Source organism: Dipodomys spectabilis, unplaced genomic scaffold, assembly GCF_019054845.1.
Source record: "Dipodomys spectabilis isolate Male_0828 unplaced genomic scaffold, ASM1905484v1 ptg000051l, whole genome shotgun sequence".
Lineage (NCBI taxonomy): Eukaryota > Metazoa > Chordata > Mammalia > Rodentia > Heteromyidae > Dipodomys > Dipodomys spectabilis.
Window position 1 is genome coordinate 506,327 of NW_024870728.1, and position 22,805 is coordinate 529,131.

A 22,805-nucleotide genomic window follows, 5' to 3' on the forward strand; every position below is an offset into this window, starting at 1 on the left:
CTCAGGGTCTAGTTATGTCCCTGAGCTTTTATGCTCAAGGCTAGTGCTGTACCATCTGAGCCACAGCTCTACTTCTGAGAGGTTTGGGAAGTGCATTGGAGATAAGAGAGTCTCAGAATCCCCCTGTCTAGACTGTCCAGACTGACTTCAAACCACAATCCTCAGATTTCAGCCTCTTGAATAGTTAAGATTACAGGTGTGAACTATTAGCACTCAACATGTCTCCTAAATTTTAATCCGTAAAATTAAATTGAAAGCTTCTGACTACACCAGAAAGCCACAAGGGTACAGACTGAAGGGGAAAGATGAGGTTCTGTCCATGAGTTTTCCACACTTCTGGCTCTTGGCTTAAGGTGAGATCTAGCACACTTGGCAATTCATTGAGCCCCAAAGGCTCATTGTTAAGTGCTCTGTTGTGACCACCCTCAACCCCCGCACTGGGGAGGGATGAGGTTTGGAGAGAGACAGAGCCCCAAGCAAGTGGCTGAGAGGTGACAGGGGAAACTGGTTTCCTGAGGCCTCTGTAAGAAAGTACCCAAACTCAGAGGCGGCAGTGGGGGGGGGGGGGGAGGGAGGGGGAGGTGCTTCAAATAACAGACAGTTCTTCTCTGGGTTCTGGGGCCAGAGGTCCACACCCCTCCATGCCTCCAGGGAAGGTCTAGCCCTGACTCGCTCAGCTGGGGTTTTAGCCCTAGCCATTACCTGCCTTGGAAGTGCTAGCTCTATGGCCACCCTCTCCCACGGTGTCTTTACCCAGTCCTTCCTCTGCGCTGTCTGTTTTTGTGGCCAAAATTGACTTTTTTGTAAGGTCATGTGGATCAGAGCCAGCCTAAGGAGCCCCTTGCCTTGATTGTTTATCTCTGTAAAGGCTCTGCCTGTAGGCACGTCATATTCTAAGGTCCTGGGGTACGGGTGGGGGGTCAGATTTCAACAAACAGTTTTTTTGGGGGAAGGTGGAGGGGTCACGAATCAACAAAGGGTCACAGGCCTCCGCCTTCATCCTAAGGGCTGAAGCAGCTGCTAAAGGATGTGTGGTGCGGCCAAGGCTGTGCTGGTAAAAAGGAGTAGAGACTGACCCTGGAGGTGAGGGTGTCCGCCTGGACCCAGGGCATCAGTTTGCAGAGGGGAGGCTGACAGAAGGGTGCAGTGGGTGGAAGCCTCCACCAGGGGGCGCTTGAGGTTCAGAGGCCGCAGAAAGCGGGGGGGGGGGGGGGGGGGGGGGGGGGGGGGGGGGGGGCTGGGGGAAGATAGTGCCCCGGGACTTGTGCGGATACTGAGCTCTATCAGAGCGAGTCTGTGAAGCATTCCCCTAAACCCAGTAAACTGCCTGGGGCACTCAGCACCCTTCAGGGAGCCACAGGTGAGTGTGCCCACCGGCTTGCCAGGCGCCCTGATCTAGATCAATCCACCACCGGCATTTTATCACACATTAGACTTGGCTAACACCACCTGGGACCAAATCCTTAAACCTTTTAAGATCTCCCAAGACGCCAGAAGAAAAGTAAAAGCTTTAAAAATGCATTAAGTTGGGCTTTATAAAAATGTAAAACGTTTGCTCCTTAAAGATTCTGTGCACGTAAACAATGCCTCTATATTTTTATTCTAATAGCACGTGCTGAAAACATGCATGTAACTCCAAAGGAATAAAACATGTTTCCTGGGGGTTAAAAGGTTAAAAAAAATCTACCATACAATGACCTGTATATTCTAAGGCACACTAACAGAAAAAACAACTCTGTGTGTGTGTGTGTGTGTGTGTGTGTGTGTGTGCGCGTGTGTTACTTGGTACTGAGCGCAGGGCTTCATGCTTGCTAAGCAAACATTCTACCACTGAAGCTATGCCCTCACCCCTTTTGTTTGCTTGTTTTGTTTTCGTTTTTGAGGTCAGGTCTTGCTACTGTTCCCCTTCAACATCAGTTGTCTCTACCTCCTTAGTAGCTGTGGTTACAGGCATATAGAAAAAAAAAGGAAGGAAGGAAGGAGGGAGAGAAATAATACAGAAAGAGAAAGACAGAAGGGAGGGGGAGAAAGAGAGGGGGGAGAGAGAGAGAGAGAGAAGAAAAGGAAAAGGAAAGCAAGGTGCCAGCGCGGACACCCTCAGGGACCATGTGCCCAGCCCATGTACCCAGCCCATGTACCCAGCCCATGTGCCCAGCCCATGTACCTAGCCCATGTACCCAGCCCATGTGAGATTTCAGTGGAGACAAATGGAGCTGATGTGGAGCCACAGCTGGCCATTTTTTTTGGGGGGGGGGGGTTTGGTCATGGGGCCTGAACTCTGGGCCTGGGCTGTCCCTCAGCTCTTCAGCTCAAGGCGAGCGCTCTACCACTGGAGCCACAGCGCCACTTCCGGCTTTTTTCTTTTTGCTTATGTGGCGCTGAGGAATCGAACCCAGGGCCTCAGGCTTGCAAGGCAAGCGCTCTACCACTGAGCTACCTTCCCAGCCCCAACACAGCTAGCCATTTTTATGGAATGGGCTGGGCTTTTCAGGGTTACTGCAGGAACTGTTCCCAAGGATGCCTTCTGCATAGCATGTGTGCAATGGAAGCCCCATGATCAGCATAAACAATTAAACAGCAATGCATGCTACAACACAGCTAAACTATCAAACGAAACATGCTAAGATGTAGACATAAATTCTACACATTATAAAACTCAATGTATACAACATGTCCACGATGTACAAGTCTAAGGACAGAAAGGACTTTGAGTGTTGTCCAGAGCTAGGGTAGGGAGATACAAAGAGTGACCAGTAATAGGTACAGGTGACTGAAAAGCTTGAAGCGGGTAAGTTCAACAGTATGTGAATTATAGCCCAATACAGAGAGAATGTTCAAAGGCGAATTTTTTAAACCACATGAAAACATTTTAAAAAAGTAAATCACTGAAGCTCTTCTAGCATTACCAGGCCTTCCAGTTTTCTGAAGGCTGTGGCAAGTACTTTCTGGACACACAAGCTCAGGCAGCACTTTGCCACGCTAGAAGAGGGCTCACCCCGGGCTCAGCACAGGAACGCTGCGGCGGCGCACACCCAGTGTTCTCCAAGAAAACCGTCATTAAGTAAACGGGACTTTGAGAGCGAGGCGTTTTAGACATTGCTCTGAGCCAGGCAATGACTGTGAAAGTGCTTGGTAAGAATGACTTGGCATTTTGGATTTGCTAAGTGGAGTGCGTGTATTTTGGAAGCTATAAATCAAGGCTTTATTTTATAATCCATGATATAACTTCTCTCTCTTCCCTCTTTTCCTCCCTCATGCCTTTTCCTCTCTCTCTTTCTCTTCTCCCTCTTTTTCTTTTTTTGTCATTGGTGGGGTTTGAACTCTGGGCCTGGGCGCTGTCCCTCAGCTCTTCAGCTCAAGGCGAGCACTCTACCGTTTCAGCCACAGGCCACTTCTGGTTTTCTGGTGGTTCCTTGGAGATCAGAGTCTCACGGACTTTCTTGGCTGGGCTGGCTTTGAACTGTGACCCTCAGATCCCAGCCTCCTGAGTAGCTGAGATTATAGGCGTGAGCCACTGGTGTCCAGCTCTCCCTCTCTTTTAAGATGGGGTTTTTCTATGTAGCCCAGGCTGATCTGGAAATCATAACCCTCCTGCCTCAGCCTCCTACATGTATATGCCAGGTCTGGCTCTTCCCTTCTATCATAAGTCATCAATGGAGGTGAGGCCACAGAACATGCAGCTGACTTCGGCAGAGGGTGGGAAGGGGCTGTGGAGGATGGGGCCCGGACCTCAAGTGTGCTGGGCATCCTCAGGCCCCCCAGCCCTGGCCCCGGGCCATCCAGTCACAACGCTCATGGTACTGGACCTGTTTGAGGCCTTCAGATGAAAAGTGCGTTAGAAAGGAAAATTCTGGAAAAGAAATACGTTTAATTCCTTAGAAAGCCAAAGTCAAAGTTGAGCAAAATAGGACATTAGGAAGCAGGTGCTTGAAGGGGGTGGGGTGAAGTCAAGGGGCGAGGGGTACATGGATGAAGAGGGGGAAAACGTAGACAAGAATCCAATGTACTGTAGATCCTACAAAATGAATGAAGTGGGGAAACGGTGGGGAGGAGATGTGAACGTGGGCCAGAGCAGCCAGCGACTCTGAAAGTGCCTGGTAAGAATGACTTGGCATTTTGGGTTTGCCAAGTGGATGAGAGGGGTGAACGGATCAAAATACAGTGTACTTGTATACTGCTTTGTTAAATGGCAACGCCTTTCTACAGCTACTTAAACATAACAATAATTAAAGATTGCAATGTTGCCTATCATTAATCACTGAGAAAATGTAAATTAAAGAAATGTGCCTTAAAGCTGTGCTCACGAGGGTATTACTGTGTTCCTAGGACTGATCACACTTAGAACTGACACACGGGTAAGATAACACTTTATGGGAAGTGCAATATGACATACATATTTGGAATAAGTATAATATGCATAATTTGCCTCCTTGGAATACAATTGTTGAGTTGTAGGAAAAGCTCAACTCACACCTAAAACACAATGCAAACACTCCTGTCTATATCTTGACCCAGGGGAAATGAATACCTCGCACTACATAAACTTTCACATGAAAAAAAAAAAAGACTTGCACACACACACACACATACACACACACACACAAATTTTGGCATGAAAGAAATAACTAAAACCCTTCAAAGGCATAAGAATTTGAAATTTAAAATAAAACCATCAGACAGAGATTTTTTTTCTTAGTCCTGGGGCTTGAACTCTGGGCCTGGGCGTTGTCCCTGAACTCTTCAGCTCAAGGCGAGCGCTCTACCGCTCTACCATTTCAGCCACAGTGCCACTTCCAGTTTTCTGGTAGTTATCTGGAGATAAGAATCTCATGGACTTTGCTGTCTCGGCTGGCTTTGAACTGTGATCCTCCAATCTCAGCCTCCTGAGTAGCTAGGATTACAGACGTGAGCCACTGGTGCCTGGCTAGATCATTATTTTCCAAAGCAACTCTGGGTCCTACAATCAGGAGGTAAAAAGAAACATGTGTCTTACTAATGAGGCTTCAAGGGCCACACCCATCTCCATCACCTGTCTTTGGTGCTGTTGCTAAGTCCCCTTAAAACGATACAAATTAACTCAACAGTCGTGAATTCTATAAAGCCCTAAACCATAGAGCTCCTAGATACTTTTCCACATCTGGGCAGATGCGGCCCTCTGGCCTCTTCTTGCTGACCTCTGGGTGTAGGGCACAGGGAACATGAGACAAACATGGGAAAAAAAAATGACTTTTGACCTTGACCTGTCTTCTTGGTCAAGTTTTCACCTCTTGGACTGGAACATTTCTAAAGCCCATTCAAGAGTCCTGTGACTCCGCAGATCATGTAGCCAAGCACATTTCCTGTTGCCAAGCAAATCTGTCTGGGTACCACCTCAGGCTCAGGAATACTTGTGCTGGCATCCACTTCCCACCAATTTTCTTTTCTTTTTTTCTGATGAGCCTCCCAGGTGAGAGATGGCTGGAAGAGTCAAGGGAAAGAAAGGGCCACCCTGCTCCAACCATGCCTGCTGGCGAAGAAGCAGGACAGTTTAAAGAATGACTCCACCCACCTGCATCAGGACCCCGCTCTTCTCGCAGTTGATCCCGCCGATGAAGACCATGTTGGGCATGACTGGCCTTGGATACTCAAGCACAAAGTCGTATCTCAACAGCCACACCGCATCCTGATATAAGGCGGGTAAGTGCACATCTCTCTGGAGGAGATCTGCTGCCAGGACTTGGTACTTGGAGTACAGACAGTGAAACAGATAGCTCTCCAGGAAATTGGCAATGAAGTTGACCACTCGTTGAGGAAAAGTCATGTGGTCTGAGAATGTGGTGTAGCACCTGGGGACGTAGGACACAGGGTTTGGGCTCTGGCTAAACACATGCTCCAGGGAGCAGGGGAAGCCCCTGAAGAGGTACACGGAGGGCAGGCCCAGGTACTCGGCCAGGATCACACCACAGGGCAAGGCCGGGTCTGTGAACAGAGCATCGAACTTGGTCTCCCGGAGGAACTTCAGGGTGGCAGAGTCCTTCAGGAGGCTGTGGCAGTTGAAGAAGAACATGTCAATCACAAACATGTTGTTTCTGTACTCGGTCTGAGCGGCGGTCAGGAGCGATCGATTGTCGAAGTGGTGATTCCCGAAGAGGCGGAAACGGTGCTTCAGCTCACCCTCGTCGTAAGGCACCGCATAGATTTTTCTTGTGTAGTACGGGGACTCTTTCAAAAGCAAATTCACTTCAGGCACCAGCACCACGATGTCGTGACCTCTGACACTAAGATACTCCACTACATCCTTCATACTGAGCCAGTGGCTTCCATCCTGAGGGACTACTAGAAGCTTGCCCCCTAAAACCGTGCCCCAAAGTGCTAAGAAGACAAGCCCTGCGGGGACTCTCTGAAAGGTGGGAAGGAGACAAGGCATCCTGGAGGGAGTTAAAGGACACAAGTGAGTGCTTGACAGTCCCTAAAGCTGCTTAGGGACTATTCTCTAAAGGCTATTTCCCCTAAACTGACAGTGATTTCCACAGAATCCACCTGGCTCTCGCTGCTGGCAATCCAGCCCTTTTATATGAAAGAAGCTATTAATATTTAACTATACTTAACACCCAGATCATTTGAACCAACCAGGTCCTTATTAGCCTTCTGGCCTTCATCATCTCCACCCACCCATCTCTCTCTCCTCTCTGTCTATCTCTGTCTCTGTCTCTCTGGCTCACTCATATCAGAGAGTTGTTCTCCCAGTTTGAGGACATGCTGGAGAGTGCTCTGGGACCTCTGCCAGCTCTCTGTCCTGAGCAGGAGTCCTCACCATGTCTACAGAATAGCTGCCACGGCTCTGCCACAAGAAAGCCAACTTTGCTCAGAACACCAAGGGAGAATTAACAGACCAAGAATTGAAGGTTTGAGACCACAGAATAGTGATGGTGCTTACAGATTCAGGTTACCACAGAGACAGCTGGATGAGATGGGGCACAGGGGAAAGCCAGCTGGGCCCTGGAAGAATCTAACATAAACCTTTTTCTCCAGTTCTCTTGGGGCAGCTACTGTGATTGGGGAGTTTTCTGTTCTTTGTTCTTATGGATTTGTACTTTAAGACCCGATTTTCTCCCTCAGTATGGAGAAGAGGCAGCCTGCTCTCCTTCCCAGTGGGATGAGCCCACAGCTCTGTATTCCAATTGCCACATCTAGAAAGTGGAGGTTGCAGGGCTGATGAAGAGGGATCTGATGTAGTCCTGGTGAGTGTAATGCATGTGAGGATGGATATATCCCACCAGGAGCACCCTCAGGCTCTGACCAGGAGCTGAGTTCTAATTTGTTAAGAACTATGGCATGGTACTGGTGGCCACTATATATATATAAATATATATTATATTACATATAATTATATTATATCATATAATATATATCAATATAGAGAGAGTATATATGTAGAGTATATATATATATGTTTTATATATATATATATATATATATAGTATATATATATATATATATAGAGAGAGAGAGAGAGAGAGAGAGGTCTACATCTAGATACCTACATATCTAGATATCTTGTCCTGAACAAGAAGAGTACAGGGACAGAAGAAATATGATGGAAGAGAATAAAAGAGGAAGACATGCAGCTGTGGTACCCACTAGACACTATGTTGAAAATGAACGATACAACCTGGGGGTGGGATGGGAGGGAAAAACTGGGAGAGAGCAAGGGAAGGAGTTAATGGTCCAAAAAGAAATGTCCTTTTTACCTAACTTAGGTAACGGTAACCCCTCTGCACAGCACCTTTGTAATACAATATATTTCATAATTTTCAAACAGGGAAGAAACTGTGGACATGCATATTGTGGAAAAACAGCAGGGTGATACACATTCAAGTGCTTGTGGCTCAAGTAGCCAAAGGTACAAACAAACCACAACAACAACAGAACAAGACTCAGACAGCGCGGAACCGGCTGGGAGGCCCACACCATGACACGCACTGCCTCCCAGCTTTGGAGGATGGAGGGCTGAGGACAGCATGTCCTTCTCTCTAAGACTGTGGAGGAGGGGCATGCTCCAGCCTGTCCCCTAGCTTCTGGTGTTGGCTGGCAATCTGTGTTGCTTCTTTGTAGGCTGGAGCCTCACCTGGCCCTGCCTCCTCTTCCCCTTCCTCCTGGGCCCATATCTGGTATCAAGGTCCTATGGGGGCAGGGGTCTTATGGTGACCTCCACTTAACTACTAACATCTGTAATGACTCTAGGCCCACTAAGGACACCTTTTGAAGGCACTGGAAAGAACTTTAATATATCTTTCAGGGGAGGCAGAGCAAGGGATACAAGTGAGCCACTGACATCCACCCACTGCCTCACAGCCAGGCCCACTTTCCCCACGGGGGACAAAGGCTTGCTGCCTATGGAAGAGGTCGTTCTTAACCTTCCTACCTCTTTGCAAGGAAAACAAAGTTGACTACTACAAGTAGAATAGATTTCTGGTCTCAGAACTTCCTTATACTTGTCCACTCTATAATAAATAGAAGACCCAAAAAATAGGCTAGAGAAGGTAACTGGCTCTTACTTGCAATTCTTTGATTGGGTATCACCTCATCCCATCAAACAGAATGAGCACTGCAATAAGTGGAACAGAGATTTTTACAGACAGAAAAAAAAAAAAACAACACAACAAACAGAAACAGAAGATAGAGTGGCCTGTTTCAAAAATTACTTTCCTTGTAAAGATTAAACCAGAGGAGACTCCTTTAAAACTAGCTTGTTTGGGGCTTGGCCTCTTATCTCTCATTTTCCTGGGTTCTCTGGAGGTCCTGTGGAACTTTCACTACAGCATTTGTTTGCATTTTGTTTGGGCCAGTTGGACTGAACGCAGGAGCCCAGCCAAACCTCTTGTACTTCTGAAAGCATTTGTTTTTCTGAGAGGGGTCTTGCCCTGTAGCCCAGGCCAGCCGGCAACTTTCATTCTCATGCCTCAGCCTCCCCGGCGCTGGAGCTACAAGCACACACCATCATACTCAGCTACTCCTGTGCTTTTTATTTGACACATTCTTCACAAAAAATCGAGTGCCCCAAACATTTATTTATGTGGGGCTATGTCTATCCAAATTAATTATTTTAGAAATTAGAGCTGACCCTTTATTTATTTATTTATTTTTGTTGGTCATGGGTTTGAACTCTGGGCCTGGGCGCTGTCCCTCAGCTATTCAGCTCAAGGCGAGCGCTCTACCACTTGAGCTACAGCGCCACTTCCGGTTTCCTAGTGGTTAACTAGAGATAAGATTCTCACAGACTTTCCTCCCTGGGCTGGCTTTGAACCACTATCCTCAGATCTCAGCCTCCTGAGTAGCTAGGATTACAGGTGTGCTCCACCGGCGCCTGGCCCATTTTTTAAATACGTCCCAATTCACATGTACTGAAGAAGAACATGTTGGGCTAGCCTAAATTATGTTTTTGTGAAAATTACTGTATTTCCAAGAACAAATGGCACTTAGACGAGTGAGATTCCCTGCTGAGTTTTCATAAGCTGTATAACACATGGCCTTGGAGACCGTAACTAAACCCTATTTGCTTCTTTCTTAAATTAGTTGTGACATCACATACCACCTGGCCCCCAGAGGGATGCCCTTAGGAGAAAGGCAGAAGACAGTTATAACATCTCAGCGTCCGTATGGGAACATCTGAGCTCACACACTCCCTAAAAGGGAATCAGGGCCCCAGTGCTCTAGAGCCAACCTTGAGAACCTTTGTATAAGGTCTGGAGTTAAAAAGCCAAATAGCACATTCTTTAGGTTTGCGTGACATCCAACATCTTTGCTCATGACTTAGTGCTGGCATTAGCTGGAAAGCAATCACACAATACAGAAAAAAAAAATGGCATGGCTGTGTTCCAGTAAAAATAGGGGACAGGTTAGATTTATCCCATAGGCTGCAGTGTGCCAAACCCTTGTGCCACATTATATAAATTTTACCCAGGTCTCCACATGGCCATACCCTACCTTGCAAATCAGGTTTGAACAATAAGCTGTGAGCAACTTTCCCTGGTGAACCCATGATCGAACAGCCCATCCTGGAACTTCGAAACCTTCATTCACCACAGCCCCATCATTGATCTCCTCCGACTGGCGGGAGCACCTTAAAGGAGGGACCGTGCCATTAGTCTCTACAGTAGGCTCCAGCTCCCAGAACCATGCCCGTATTACAGCAGTCTCCCCATAAGCGTGTGTGGAAGGAATAAATCAGCTTTGGGGTTGTCTGTTTTATTCTCAAAGAGTGAGATTCACCCCAAAAGAGGAAATCTGAAACACATCACACTGCCTCTGGAACAGGCATATAGGGAAAGATGGACCCCCTCTTCATCTCACTCATCCCAGAACACGCTGTGACCAGATGTAGAGGTATTTTTTCCCCACACTAAACAATTCCGCAACCCCGGTGGGGTGTCTACAATTCAGTTACCACGTTAGGTATGGTGTCACTAGAGAACTGGCAAAAACCAACCGCACGAGTTAAGGTTCAGTCCACATTCCCAGAACTTTCATGTGACCTGGCTACAATCCAGAGGCTCCTCTAATCCCCTTCCCATGCTTGATTGCCTGTTAAAATGATTCCCAGAACTGAGGACAACAGCTTACTTAATTACTGATGGATTAAATGGGAGACAGTGCACAGCCAACTTAAGAAGTACAAAGAGTAAGGCATGTGGGAAGGGCGGCGGGACTGACTCACAGGGCACCCACCTTCCCTCCAGGCCTTCGGTAAACGGAATACTCTCCCAACACTCTCCTGGGTTTGTGCCTAGGCTTCCTTATGCAATTGCTATTACTGATTAAGTAAATGATCCCCATAACCTTCACCCCATTTTTCCTCTCCTCCTTCCAATCTGATTGGATTCCTGGCAACCAGCTCCCATCCTTAGGAACTTCCCAGAAGCCACCCATCCCAGGATGAACGAAGGTCTGATCTAAGGGGACCTGTTACAAATAACAGCCCATCTTTGTCGTTGCAATGCTCAGGAAATTACCAAGTTTTGGAGCTCTGGCTAGGAGGAAACGGACACAAAAATAAAAATATATATGTATTTCCCATGATAATCCACAATATCTCAACAAATAATGTTACTTGCCTTTAAGAAACAAGGGCTTGAGAAGTGTGAGTCTAGCCAGCAGGTGCTGACAGCCCTGGCGGGAGTCAGGAAGCCTGGTGTCTCACTCCCGTCTGGTCACACATCAGCCAGTGCTGCAATTCATCTCCTGAGTTTCTCAGCTGACTCCCAGGGAGAGAGGGTCGTGTTTGTTCTGCCTGTTGAACTTAAGTGTCTGGGAGGGCCAGAGTACGATGCCTATGGAAATGAGGCTGCCCTGTGAAAGGTGGATCCTAGAATGACTAGAACACAATCACTCAGGACTAGTCATGCCAGAGCCTGTCCTAACCCAGGCCTTGGGAACTGTGTGTGAGCTGAGGCTGGGAAAGAAGAATCCCAAAGACCAAGAATGAAGGAATCATGCCAAGTGCAGAGCTGACTTTGGAAATACAAGCAAGATGGCTGTTCATTACTTAAGGCATTCTAAGTCTCAGCTAAATCCCAGATGGAGGTTGGCCTTCCTGGAGCTCTCCAGGAAAAGGGGCACCAGCAGTGTCTCCTGCTTGCAATGGTCAGGGAACCAGAATCCTGCTCTGAAAACCCAAGGATGGGTCAAGGAAGCACAAGCCAGTTCTAGGCTTCTGGAAAGCACACAGGGAGCAGTTCCCTTCACTCCTCCTAGTCCTAGACACATCCCCACACATGCACAGCTCGTTAGTCCTGCTTGCAGGCCATAATCTTCTTTCAGAGTACATTTCATAGCTTGGAACTCACTCACTACATCTGCCTCTCCATTAGACAAAGTCTACCAGGCAAAGCCAAGCTCATTTGATCATGGCCATATCCCCAGCACTCACCACAGAGGCTCTCCATAGGTAGTGATCCAGTGAAGGAATAGTAATGCTAAACAAAGAAGAAATGACCAACTAGACACTAGTCTGCAATGCTATCCAAGCCAACAAACGAGTTCACTACTGCTAGAGGATTCGATCATGAGACATACTGGCAAATATCCAGGGAAATGTCACTGCTATTCTGACCAGCCAGAGGCCAGGCATTTCCAAGCAACTCCCTGTCGACACAGGAAGGCAGCCAAGTATATAGAGGAGGTACATGGGGAAGCTCAGATTGTCTTGTGCTGTGTGAGTGCATCCTAACAGCTGTCTCCAGACCTACAACTGCCCTGGATTCCAAAAATCAAAGCTGAATTCCTTCCATCTGGACCAAGTAATCAATTCTAAGGAAACTCTCTGAAAGTTGCAAGAGACTATGCACAGACTTTCCTGGTAAATCTATTTTAACACTCTCCTGAAGGATGATTCTGGCACTCCTATTAAAGTACCTAACAGGATCACATATAATGAGGAATATTTTGTTAGAGGAAGTCCTCAGGGAAATCTGTTGGGTAGCCCCTCAAAAACCAGAACTACATGCAACACACACACACACACACACACACACACACACACACACACACACACACACACACACACACATACATGAGCATTCTCTCTCAATTCTTTCTTTCTTGCCATCCCTTCAAGCAAAGAAATGAGATTCAGACCAGGACTCCTGTTGTCCCACAATACAAACCTGCATGGTTTTCCCAGAGACAGACTGCCCACCAGAAACATGCAGATCATAGATTGTTCCAATGAAAAATTGACTTTTCTTGTGCTCTATCCAGATTCTCAGCCAAAGGGTACCCTTTGGGATCTCAGTTACTCTTTCTGAATTTCACCTTAATGATACTCATAAATATATAACCTTCTACATGAATAAAAACTTACTACATGTAGCTCTTTTGATAGATATATAAAACCACATATTTTATTTCTATACACATAAGCATACATAGACATGAAAACCTCTATGACCCAATGCAACAATATATTATAGATGCAGCTATAATATGGGTCATATAAAAGCATAGATGGCTTCTGGTCTCTAAATCTCTCAGGTAAACAATGGGTCACTCTGAACTAGGTACTGGTTCAGGCAGTTGTCTGTACCCAAGGGTGTAGGTGGGGCCTGGATGGAACTTGGTGCTTTCCTGATGGAAGACAAGGGGAACGGAAGCTTTTGAAAAGACTCAGGCAAGAGAAGAAAGCTGTGCCTCATGTCCACACACCTAAGACAGCATCCCAGCCTTTTAGAAAGAGCACTGTCTCACTCTGTCTCCATTGAGCTGAAAATTCACTTTTGATCAACATGTCAATCTATGAGAGAGTATGATTTCTCAGTCTTAAATTCTGCTGTGCTTTCAAAGAAGTCACAGTCACAGATTAGAAATGACAAATACATCCCTCATAAAATCATATACTGAGATTAGACATGAAATGCTTTCCTAGAAATTAGACACTGTGCATTGCTAAGAATACTATTCTTACATATGTCAAGACATTTTCAAGTGTAAATGACAGAAATCAGTTTAAGCTGCCTGGAACCACAATATACTCTATAACGTTTCAGAGGTATATATCCCAACTAATGAAAGTAAGTCATACAAATGTCGGGTGGAAAAATTATCTGCAGTTGATATCACATATCTAACAAATGTTACTGACCAATCATTGAAATTAGGAACTGAACTAGATATAAGATAAATATGCAAAACCCAACACTGTACCTTATTTATAACCAGTTCAGAATAAGTTAAAGGAAAATTACCTTTTGCACAGTCACTTTCAAAACACTAAATCTCTATGAATGTGATACAGTAGGAGATACAAAATGGTAATAAAATTTAGCTATAAAATTTTATTGATGGACATAAAGGAAGATTGGAATAATTTAAAAGAGAACATTTGGGTAGGAAAACACAAGAGCAAAGTATACTTAACTTCCTCAAGCTAAAAAGAAAATCACTTAGGCTAATAGTAACAGAGCCCTAATAGTATATTTTACTAGCTACTATTATTCATTACTAACATTATGGTGTATTTGGGGTTTTTTAAGAATGAAACAAAACAATCAGTTTCATTTTCAAAGCAAGCTGTTATGACTGAGACTACATTACAAGATTCACCAAGAAAGCTTAGAGAGAAAGAATAGCATGTCTCACAGGCATTAAAATTTACTACAGGGGACCAAGATGGCGACGGGGCAGTAGGGAAACGCCACAGCTCTCTCCAACCAAAAAGAGAGTTCGAGTTCCAACGCTTAATTTCCCCAAGAGACCGACAACAACAAAAAGACGAACACTCAGAGAAAAACCAGAGGTGGAAAAATAACAAAAAAAAAAGAGAGGAAAAGAAGAATTTCAGAACAGAGAAGAGCGAAGACCCCTCCCCCAACCGTTACTGGCCAAGCGGCAGTGCGCCAAGCCGCCGGCCAGCCGGCCCGGCGGGGGCTGCTGGAGCCCCAGAGACACAAGGGGCCGCTTGCAGATCACCAGGTACCAGTTTGCAGAACAGCGGATCGCCAGGAACAGAGAAACCTACCAGCCAGGAGTCTCCATGAGGATCCCACCCCCACCCCTCACTCTCCACCGGAGCAGAGAGGCTCCATCCCGCCAAAGCCGCCCGGCACCAGCAGTGCAACAAAGGGACCTGTTGGCAGACCACCCGCCCGCCCGATCGCGATCGCACCCGGCGGGGGCCGCCTGGGTCCCAGAGGCACAGGGGGGTGCCTGCAGATCACCCGCGCAGAAGTCGCTTGAAGCACCGGCATCACACCCACCGGATCTCTACAACCCGCGAAGAAGCCGCCTGAGCGTGGACACTGTTGACCCGACAGCTTCGATAGAGGCAGAGACAGAAAAGAATCACACAGAGCCACCACTGCCCAACCCAGCCCGCAACCACCCCAACTGAACTCGGATTGCAACAACAACTGACGACCTACACCACACAGAAACAACCAGCTCCAGGGTGAGTACCTCACAGGGGACAGTGTATCCCTCAAGGGAGACCAGAGCTGGAGGGAATCCCCAGACCCTGACCTAGACTCCCTACCCCAACACCCGGACCACAGGACCCACGAAAACTGGGAACTGTTCGAGAGCTCCACCAGCCCATGGAGCACACTCTGCAGGCCAAGCCAGAGCAAGAGTGCCCCTGGAAGGGAGCTTAAATGCCCAAGCCAGGAACAGCGCCCCTGGGTCAAGACTACCAACAGTAGAAGAAATTTGAACTGTGTCCTCCAGGCTGCATAACCTAGGTGGTATACACATCAGCACAGGCCTAACTAGTGCGCTCCAGCCTGGGGCCGGAACCAGGCCCGGGGATCCGGCGCCTGAACAACACAACCAACTCCTCCCAACTGAAGTAAAAAGCTGAGCATATGCCTCAACAGAGGGGAAAAATCAGGAAACAACTCTCCCCGGGAAGCACGTCTGTGACAACAAAAGACCTGGAGGCTCAGGACAAGAGAAGCCCAAACCCCACCAAAACTCCACCCATATACCCTAGGCTGGGAATTGGGCAACACAGGCTGCCAGCACCTGATAGTAAGCAGGAGCTCAGGCTGATAAGGCGGCTCAGCAATAGAGTGATAGTCTTGGATGTATGAGGCCCTGGATCTGATTCCTCAGCATCACAAAAGCAAAAAGGGTCAGAAGTGGTGCTGTCGCTCAAATGGTAGGGTGCCAGCCTTGAGCTGAAGAGCTGAGGGACAGCACCCAAACCTAGAGTTCAAGCCCACAACCAGCCCAAAACAAACAAACAAAAACACATCAGGAGGCCATAGCAGACTCCAGTATTTGGGAGAGTGCATGCAGAGCATCTGATCTTCCCAAGAGCACCCGTAGGAGCAAACACAAGCAGTCTAGGCTGCTCAACCCTTCCAAAGGTGGGAATTGCCAGCAACCTACAGCAGAGAGCTGAGAATCCTAAGTAAGTCAGAATAGCAGCTGGAAATAGGCTCCCAACAGAACCCAGATCAGGCACAGACTCTCTCTACCAATACAGAATCAGCAACCAAGCAAAGACAGACACACCAAAACAAAATTGAAGAGCAGTCTCCTGAACCCCCATGCGAAAATCACAGAGAAAAATCACAAGGTTTACCACCACCCAGGACAGCAAGCTCACCTCAAAAGCCAGCAGCCATGCAGGGGAGAGCCCCAGTGGGAGCAAAGCAGGAATGGAAGACAAAAGCTACATCCAAGGGTTGCTGGAGGCAATGACTCAAGAAATAAAGCAAGAAATTGATCAGAAATTGAAAGAGCACAAGGATGAACTATCAAAAGAGATACAGGATATCAAACAAAAGTTGGATGCAAAAATAGAAGCTGCACAAACCTCAGTAAGAAGTGAGATCAACGCCAAATTAGAGGTAATGCATACCTCATTGAGAAGTGAGATCAGTACTCTGAGAACCAACATTGAATCCATAAAGGGATCCATTTCCTCCATGCAAACCACAATAGAAGCCACGGTCAACAGAGTGAATGAAATGGAAGGTAGAGTGTCAGATACAGAAGACAGAATACACCAACTGGACCAAAAAGTGACAGATATGGAAAAATCACTCAAATTAAACCAAAAGGAAATTCAAGAGCAAGCAGATAATGCCAAGAAATTTAACCTTCGCATAATCAGAGTGGACGAAGGGGAGGAATTCCAGAGCAAGGGAATGCAACACCTATTTAACAAGATAATCAATGAAAATTTTCCCCACCTCAAAAACGACCATCTTAACTACATTACAGAAGCTTATAGAACACTCAACAAGCAAGATCCCAGGAGAAACACTTCTAGACACATTATAGTAAAAATGATAGATCTGAATAATAAGGAAACAATCCTGCATGCAGCAAAAATGAAGAAGGAGCTATACTACAACGGGAAAAAAATTAGAATCACTGCAGATCTCTCCACACAAACAATGAATGCAAGAAAAGCCTGGGAAAGCACCATACGAGCCCTGAGAGCCAATAACTGCCAACCCAGACTAATATACCCGGCAAAGCTAGCATTCACATTCGATGGAGAACTGAAAACTTTTAATAGCAAAGAAAAACTAAATGAATACATAAACATTAAACCAGCATTACAAAGAATTCTAAGAGGGGGGACACAACCTGAAGAAAGCAACCAGGAACTGGGACCTGCCCCAAACAGGCATTACTCAAAGTCTAACTGAGCAAGCACAAGGAGGAAAGGAAAGAAGAAAAACTTAGGAAAACGGAATGGCAGGGACAACAATGCATCTCTCTATACTTTCTCTTAATATAAATGGGCTGAATTCGCCAATTAAAAGAAAACGAACTGAGGACTGGATCAGAAAACAAGACCCATCCATCTGTTGCCTTCAGGAGACCCATCTCTCAGCCAAACATACAAACAAACTCAGAGTGAAGGGGTGGAAAAGGATCTACCAATCAAATGCCCCCAGTAAGAAAGCAGGTGTAGCTATCCTGATATCTGACAAAATAAACTTTTCATTAAAATCAGTACAGAAAGACAAGGACAGACACTACATATTAATAAAGGGAACAATCCAAGAGGAGGATATAACCATCATCAACTTATATGCCCCAAATATTGGTGCACCCAGATATGTCGAACAAATGCTCTCAAACTACAGAATAAAATGGATCCCAATACGATAATACTAGGAGACTTTAACACACCACTCTCACCAAAGGACAGGTCTACCAACCAGAGGATTGGCAAAGAAGCTACCGAATTAAGTGAGGCCATACTTCAAGCGGAATTAACTGACATCTACCGAGTATTTCACCCTAAAACAACACAGTACACATTCTTCTCAGCAGCTCATGGAACTTTCTCCAAAATAGACCATATCATAGTTCATGCAAGGAACTTAAGCAAATACAAAGGGATTGACATAATCCCCTGTATCCTATCTGACCACAGTGGAATCAAGCTAGCTCTCAATAACAAAGCATACCGCAGAAATTTCTCTAATACATGGAAATTGAACAGCACACTCCTTAACAATGCCTGGGTAACAGAAGAGATCAGAGAAGAAATAAAGCATTTCCTACAACTCAATGAAAATGAAAACACCTCACAAAGAAACTTGTGGGACACAGCAAAAGCAGTCCTGAGGGGCAAATTTATTGCCCTCAGTGCCCACATCAAGAGAATGGAGACAGACCAAGTAAATAATCTCATGTTGCAATTAAAACAGCTAGAAAAACAAGAAAAAAATGGGACCTAAAGCTACTAGACGAAGCCAGATAACCAAATTAAGAGCAGAGATTAACCAATTAGAAAATCAGAAAACCATAACCAAAATAAACCAAACAAAAAGCTGGTTCTTTGAAAAAATAAACAAAATTGATGGCCCGTTGGCAAGATTAATTAAAAAAAGAAGAGAGGAAACCCATATTAATAGGATTAGGGATGCCACGGGAAACATCACAACACGTACCCAAGATATCCAAACAATTCTAACAGACTACTTTCAAAAGCTATATTCTCTAAAGGAAGAAAATCAGGCAGAAATGGATGCATTTTTAGAGAAATACAAGTTGCCCAAACTGAGCAAAGAAGAAGTTAACCAATTAAATAAGCCAATATCCTATAATGAGATACAGGAAGCTATCAAAAGTCTTCCAACAAAAAAAAGCCCAGGACCAGATGGATTCACAGCAGAATTCTATAAGACCTTTAAACAAGAACTAATACCCATACTCCTCAAGCTCTTCAGAGAAACAGAGAAGGAGGGAGCTATCCCAAACTCATTCTACGAAGCCAATATCACACTCACCCCCAAACCAGGCAAAGACCCAACCAAAAAGGAGAATTACAGGCCAATTTCCTTGATGAACACAGATGCAAAGATCCTTAACAAGATTCTAGCTAACAGAATCCAGAAACACATAAAAAAAATAATACACTATGACCAGGTAGGATTCATCCCAGAGACACAGGGATGGTTTAACATACGTAAGTCAATAAATGTAATCCAACATATCAACAGAGCCAAGGTCAAGAATCACATGATTATCGCCACAGATGCAGAAAAGGCCTTTGATAAAATTCAACATTCATTCATGCTTAAAGCTCTGGACAAAATAGGAATAGAAGGAACATTTCTAAAAACAATAAAAGCCATTTATGACAGACCAATAGCCAATATTATACTTAATGGGGAAAAGCTACAACCAATTCTCCTAAAATCAGGAACAAGGCAAGGATGCCCACTGTCTCCACTCCTCTTCAATATAGTCCTAGAACCCTTAGCCAGGGCAATAAGGCAAGAAAAAGACATTAAAGGGATCCGCATAGGGAAAGAAGAAGTTAAACTATCCCTTTTTGCAGACGACATGGTCATACATGGTGACGGTGTGTGAAGAATTTCAGAGGCTATGTCAGTGGCATGTTTGAAGAAAAATGGACAAAAGAAACATTTATCCAAATGGGTGAGATAGTTCCATACCCTCTCTTGGAAAGTCATGGCAAGTCCATGCAACTCGAGAGATCTCTAGGAGCATAAGAAAGGGGAGCAGGGCACTGAGCACCTTCTTCAAGGTAATGACAAAATACTCCACGGGCCAAGACCACAGATGGGAGTGAAAACTACTTGGCAACAATCAAGCCACACACAACAATGGATCCAGAAACACCGCATGAAAGAACTCTCCTTTAGCTAAGCTACTGATTCCAGGTCATTAAACAAATTCCTACAAGGTGAAAAAAAAAAACAACTGAAGAGCCTGTTACTAGAGAAAAGACACTTTGTTCCTGACATTTCCTTGTTAACAGAGAAAAGACACTTTGTTCCTGACATTTTCATTGGTTGTCACAAAAACCTTGAACTCCTGGTCCAAATCCTCCAGCGTGTGAGAAGTTGAGTACATCTTCACTGTGAAGTTCAGTGAGCGTCCCAGCTGCCAACGGACCTCGGGCATGACCATGACCAACTCATACCCTCTCTGGTTGAGTTTCTCCACCACAGAGCACATGGACAACCATGGCTGCCGTCCATGGGCACCACCAGCAGCTTGCCTGCCTGGGCAGAGCCTGAGGCCAGCAGCAAAAAATGCACACACAGGAAGGAGGGCAGGCAAGATTCCAGGAGCCATGGGCAGTGCAGCCAGGAGCAAGCCTACTTCTTAAACCAAAGTTAGAAGTTGGCCAGAAATAAAGACACCAAACCTGCCCCCAGAGAAGGGCACGAATATACAAATTCCTTTGAAAGGTTGTCCTCACTGTCAATGATTTACTCAAAAGGACAAAGAAAAATGAGTAATATGGACTAGGATGGACTTGACTGTTTTGCAGATAAGAATAGCTTATGTGCTTTTCCTTGATGAGAAGCATAATGTGAGTTTTGGAAGAATTATAATGAATGTACTTAAAGATTGCAAAATTAAGCTGATGGCTCACGCTTGTCATCCGACCTACAAAAGAGGCTAATATCTGAAAATATGAGGATGTAGTTCAAAGCCAGGACAAGCAGAAAAGTCCACGAGACACTTGTTTCCAATTAACCAGCCAACAGCTGCAAGTGGAGGTGAGACTCAAGAGGCAGAGTGACAGCCTTGAATAAAAAAGCCAAGCAAGACAGAGCACGCTAGTTCAAGCCTTAACATCAGCACCAAAGATATAAACATCCCCAAAGTGAAAAGCAGAAATAAACTTGAGTAATTCTTGTATTTCTGAAATCTGACTCAAAGCATAATGTAGATACCATCTTTGAACTACTCGCTTGTTTTCACATCTGGCTCCAAGAACTATCTGTGAAGCCCTTATCCTGGGTCTTCAAAGTGCCAGCAGAGCTCTAGTTAAAACAAAGTGTGCCATAGCATTGCGGTTTGACTGTCCACTTCCAGCAGGATTCCTGAGCGACGCCCATGTCCTCTGAGGCTTCTGAGATGCAGCTGCTCAGATGGATGGTGCACTCTCGGGCACCAGTCCAGGGATGTGATGGCTGTGACTGACTTCACTTTCAGGTCATTTCCCTTGCTTTGTCTCAGGCACTTGAGAGTCATCACCCAGTGCCTGGCACGGCATTCTGTTGGATGCCACTTAGCTTCTTCCATAATTCCAGATTGGAAACCGAGGTTGAGACCTGTGCTGTGGGCTCCCCACAATCACCCAGGAGCCCTCCCTCAGGTATGTGTACCTCTGTCTCCCCATTCTCCTGAGCACTTATGAAGACAGGGAATGTGACATGCACGCTTTCAATCTTTTGCCATAGGACCCATGTTATAGCTTGCTGCAAGCTCCCAAGGAATTTTGTTTCTTTGGAACTTCCTCAAACCAAGCCAAAGACACACAGTAGAAAAAGGGTAGGGAAAACTTGGAATCCATAGGTAGAAAGCTAAAAGTGTATCTCTATCACCACGCACACAAATCAACTCAAAGTGGATCTAAGACATCAACATCAGACTGCAGACTTTGAAATTACTGCAAGAGGAAGGAGGAGAAACACTAGGACTTGCAGGCATACAGAGAAACTTTTCAAAGAGTCCCAGGGACACAGCAGACAGACAACAGACCTGGCAAATGGGATTACATCAAAATAAAAAGTTTCTGCATGAAAAGGACATAGTTACTAAACAAGAAAGGCAGCCAATAGACTGGGAACAATAATTAGACAAGGCCAAAATATACAAGGAACTCAAGAAAACTCCACCCAAAGCTAATAAACCAATCACTAAATGGCCAAAGGAGCTAAGGAGAGACTATTCAGAAGAAGACTTAACAATGGCAAAGAAACATAGCAGGAAATACTCAACATCCCTGGCCATAAAAGAAATGCTAATCAAACAACTTTGAGATTCCATCTCAGATTGGCCAACCTTGTGTATGCAAACAACAGCAAAGGTTGGTGGGGATGTGGGGAAAAAGGAACTCTACTGCACTGCTGGTGGGAGTTGTAAACTACTACAACCACAGTGGACAGCAGTCTGGAGGTTCCTCAAAAATCTAAACAGATCTTCCTATAACCCTGCACACCACGCCTCGGCATCAAAGCCAGGAAACCATAAGGCCACTTGCACATCCACGTGCACTTCTGCACTATTCACAGCAACCACACTCTGGAGACAATCCGGATGCCCTACAAGAGATGAGCAGATCCAAAACCGTGGTTCCGGAACACAATGGAATTTTACACAGCCATTAGAGAGAATAATATGTCATTTGCAGGGAAATGTATGGACCTAGAACAAATCATGATAAATGAGGTAAGACCAGTTCAGAGGGACAAAAGGTGCAAGTTTTCTCTCATATGCGGAAGACAGATCTAAAATATACTAAGACATTCACACACAGTGAGACCAAAGTAGGACACTCTTAGGACTGGAACAAAAAGTCCAAAATCCATGTGCCTCTGATCATATAAAATAATATTGATCAGAGGCGCTAGTGGCTCACGCCTGAAATCCCAGCTATTCAGGAGGCTGAGATCTGAGGATTCTAGTTCAAAGCCAGCTGGATAGGTAAGCCTTTGAGACACTTATCTCCAATAAACCACCAGAAAACCAGAATTGGTGCTATAGAGCTCTTCAGGCCACACTGACTGACAATAATAGTAATTGTAATAGTAACTACAATTATTTATAATAGTAGCTATTATTAGTATAGAAATGAACTCCAGGAAAATGAAACAAGAGGTGATTTTGTTGCTGTTTTTGTTTTCTTTTTGTCTTTTTCTGTACATTTATCTGTCATTGCAAGTTGAAGTAGGGGCATAGAAATGGAGGGACAAAGGGTAAACAACTACAGCAGTGGTACATATATTTTTTGCCAGTCCTGGGACTTGAACTCAGGCCTAGGCGCTGTCCCTGAGCCTCTCTGTGCTCAAGGATACTGCTCTACCACTTGAGCC

The 22,805-nt window shown here is 45.4% G+C and overlaps 1 protein-coding gene and 1 pseudogene across 2 annotated transcripts in view; both read right to left on the reverse strand.

The window, feature by feature from the left end:
- The window catches only part of LOC122107326 (UDP-glucuronosyltransferase 1-6-like), a 114,214-nt gene that overhangs the window by 41,549 nt on the left and 49,860 nt on the right, over positions 1-22,805 (reverse strand). The window contains exons 1-2 of one of the 2 annotated variants that reach the window (XM_042678936.1): positions 11,909-11,917; positions 5,549-6,407 (exon numbers count right to left, since the gene is read on the reverse strand). The exons of the other annotated variant lie outside the window; for it this stretch is intronic. Coding sequence (XP_042534870.1) covers positions 5,549-6,406 — 858 coding nt within the window. The 5' untranslated portion in view covers position 6,407; positions 11,909-11,917. Of the gene's footprint in view, positions 1-5,548; positions 6,408-11,908; positions 11,918-22,805 lie in introns of those variants that run through there. 2 annotated transcript variants of the gene reach the window in all.
- Positions 11,542-20,052, reverse strand: LOC122107362 (annotated as a pseudogene).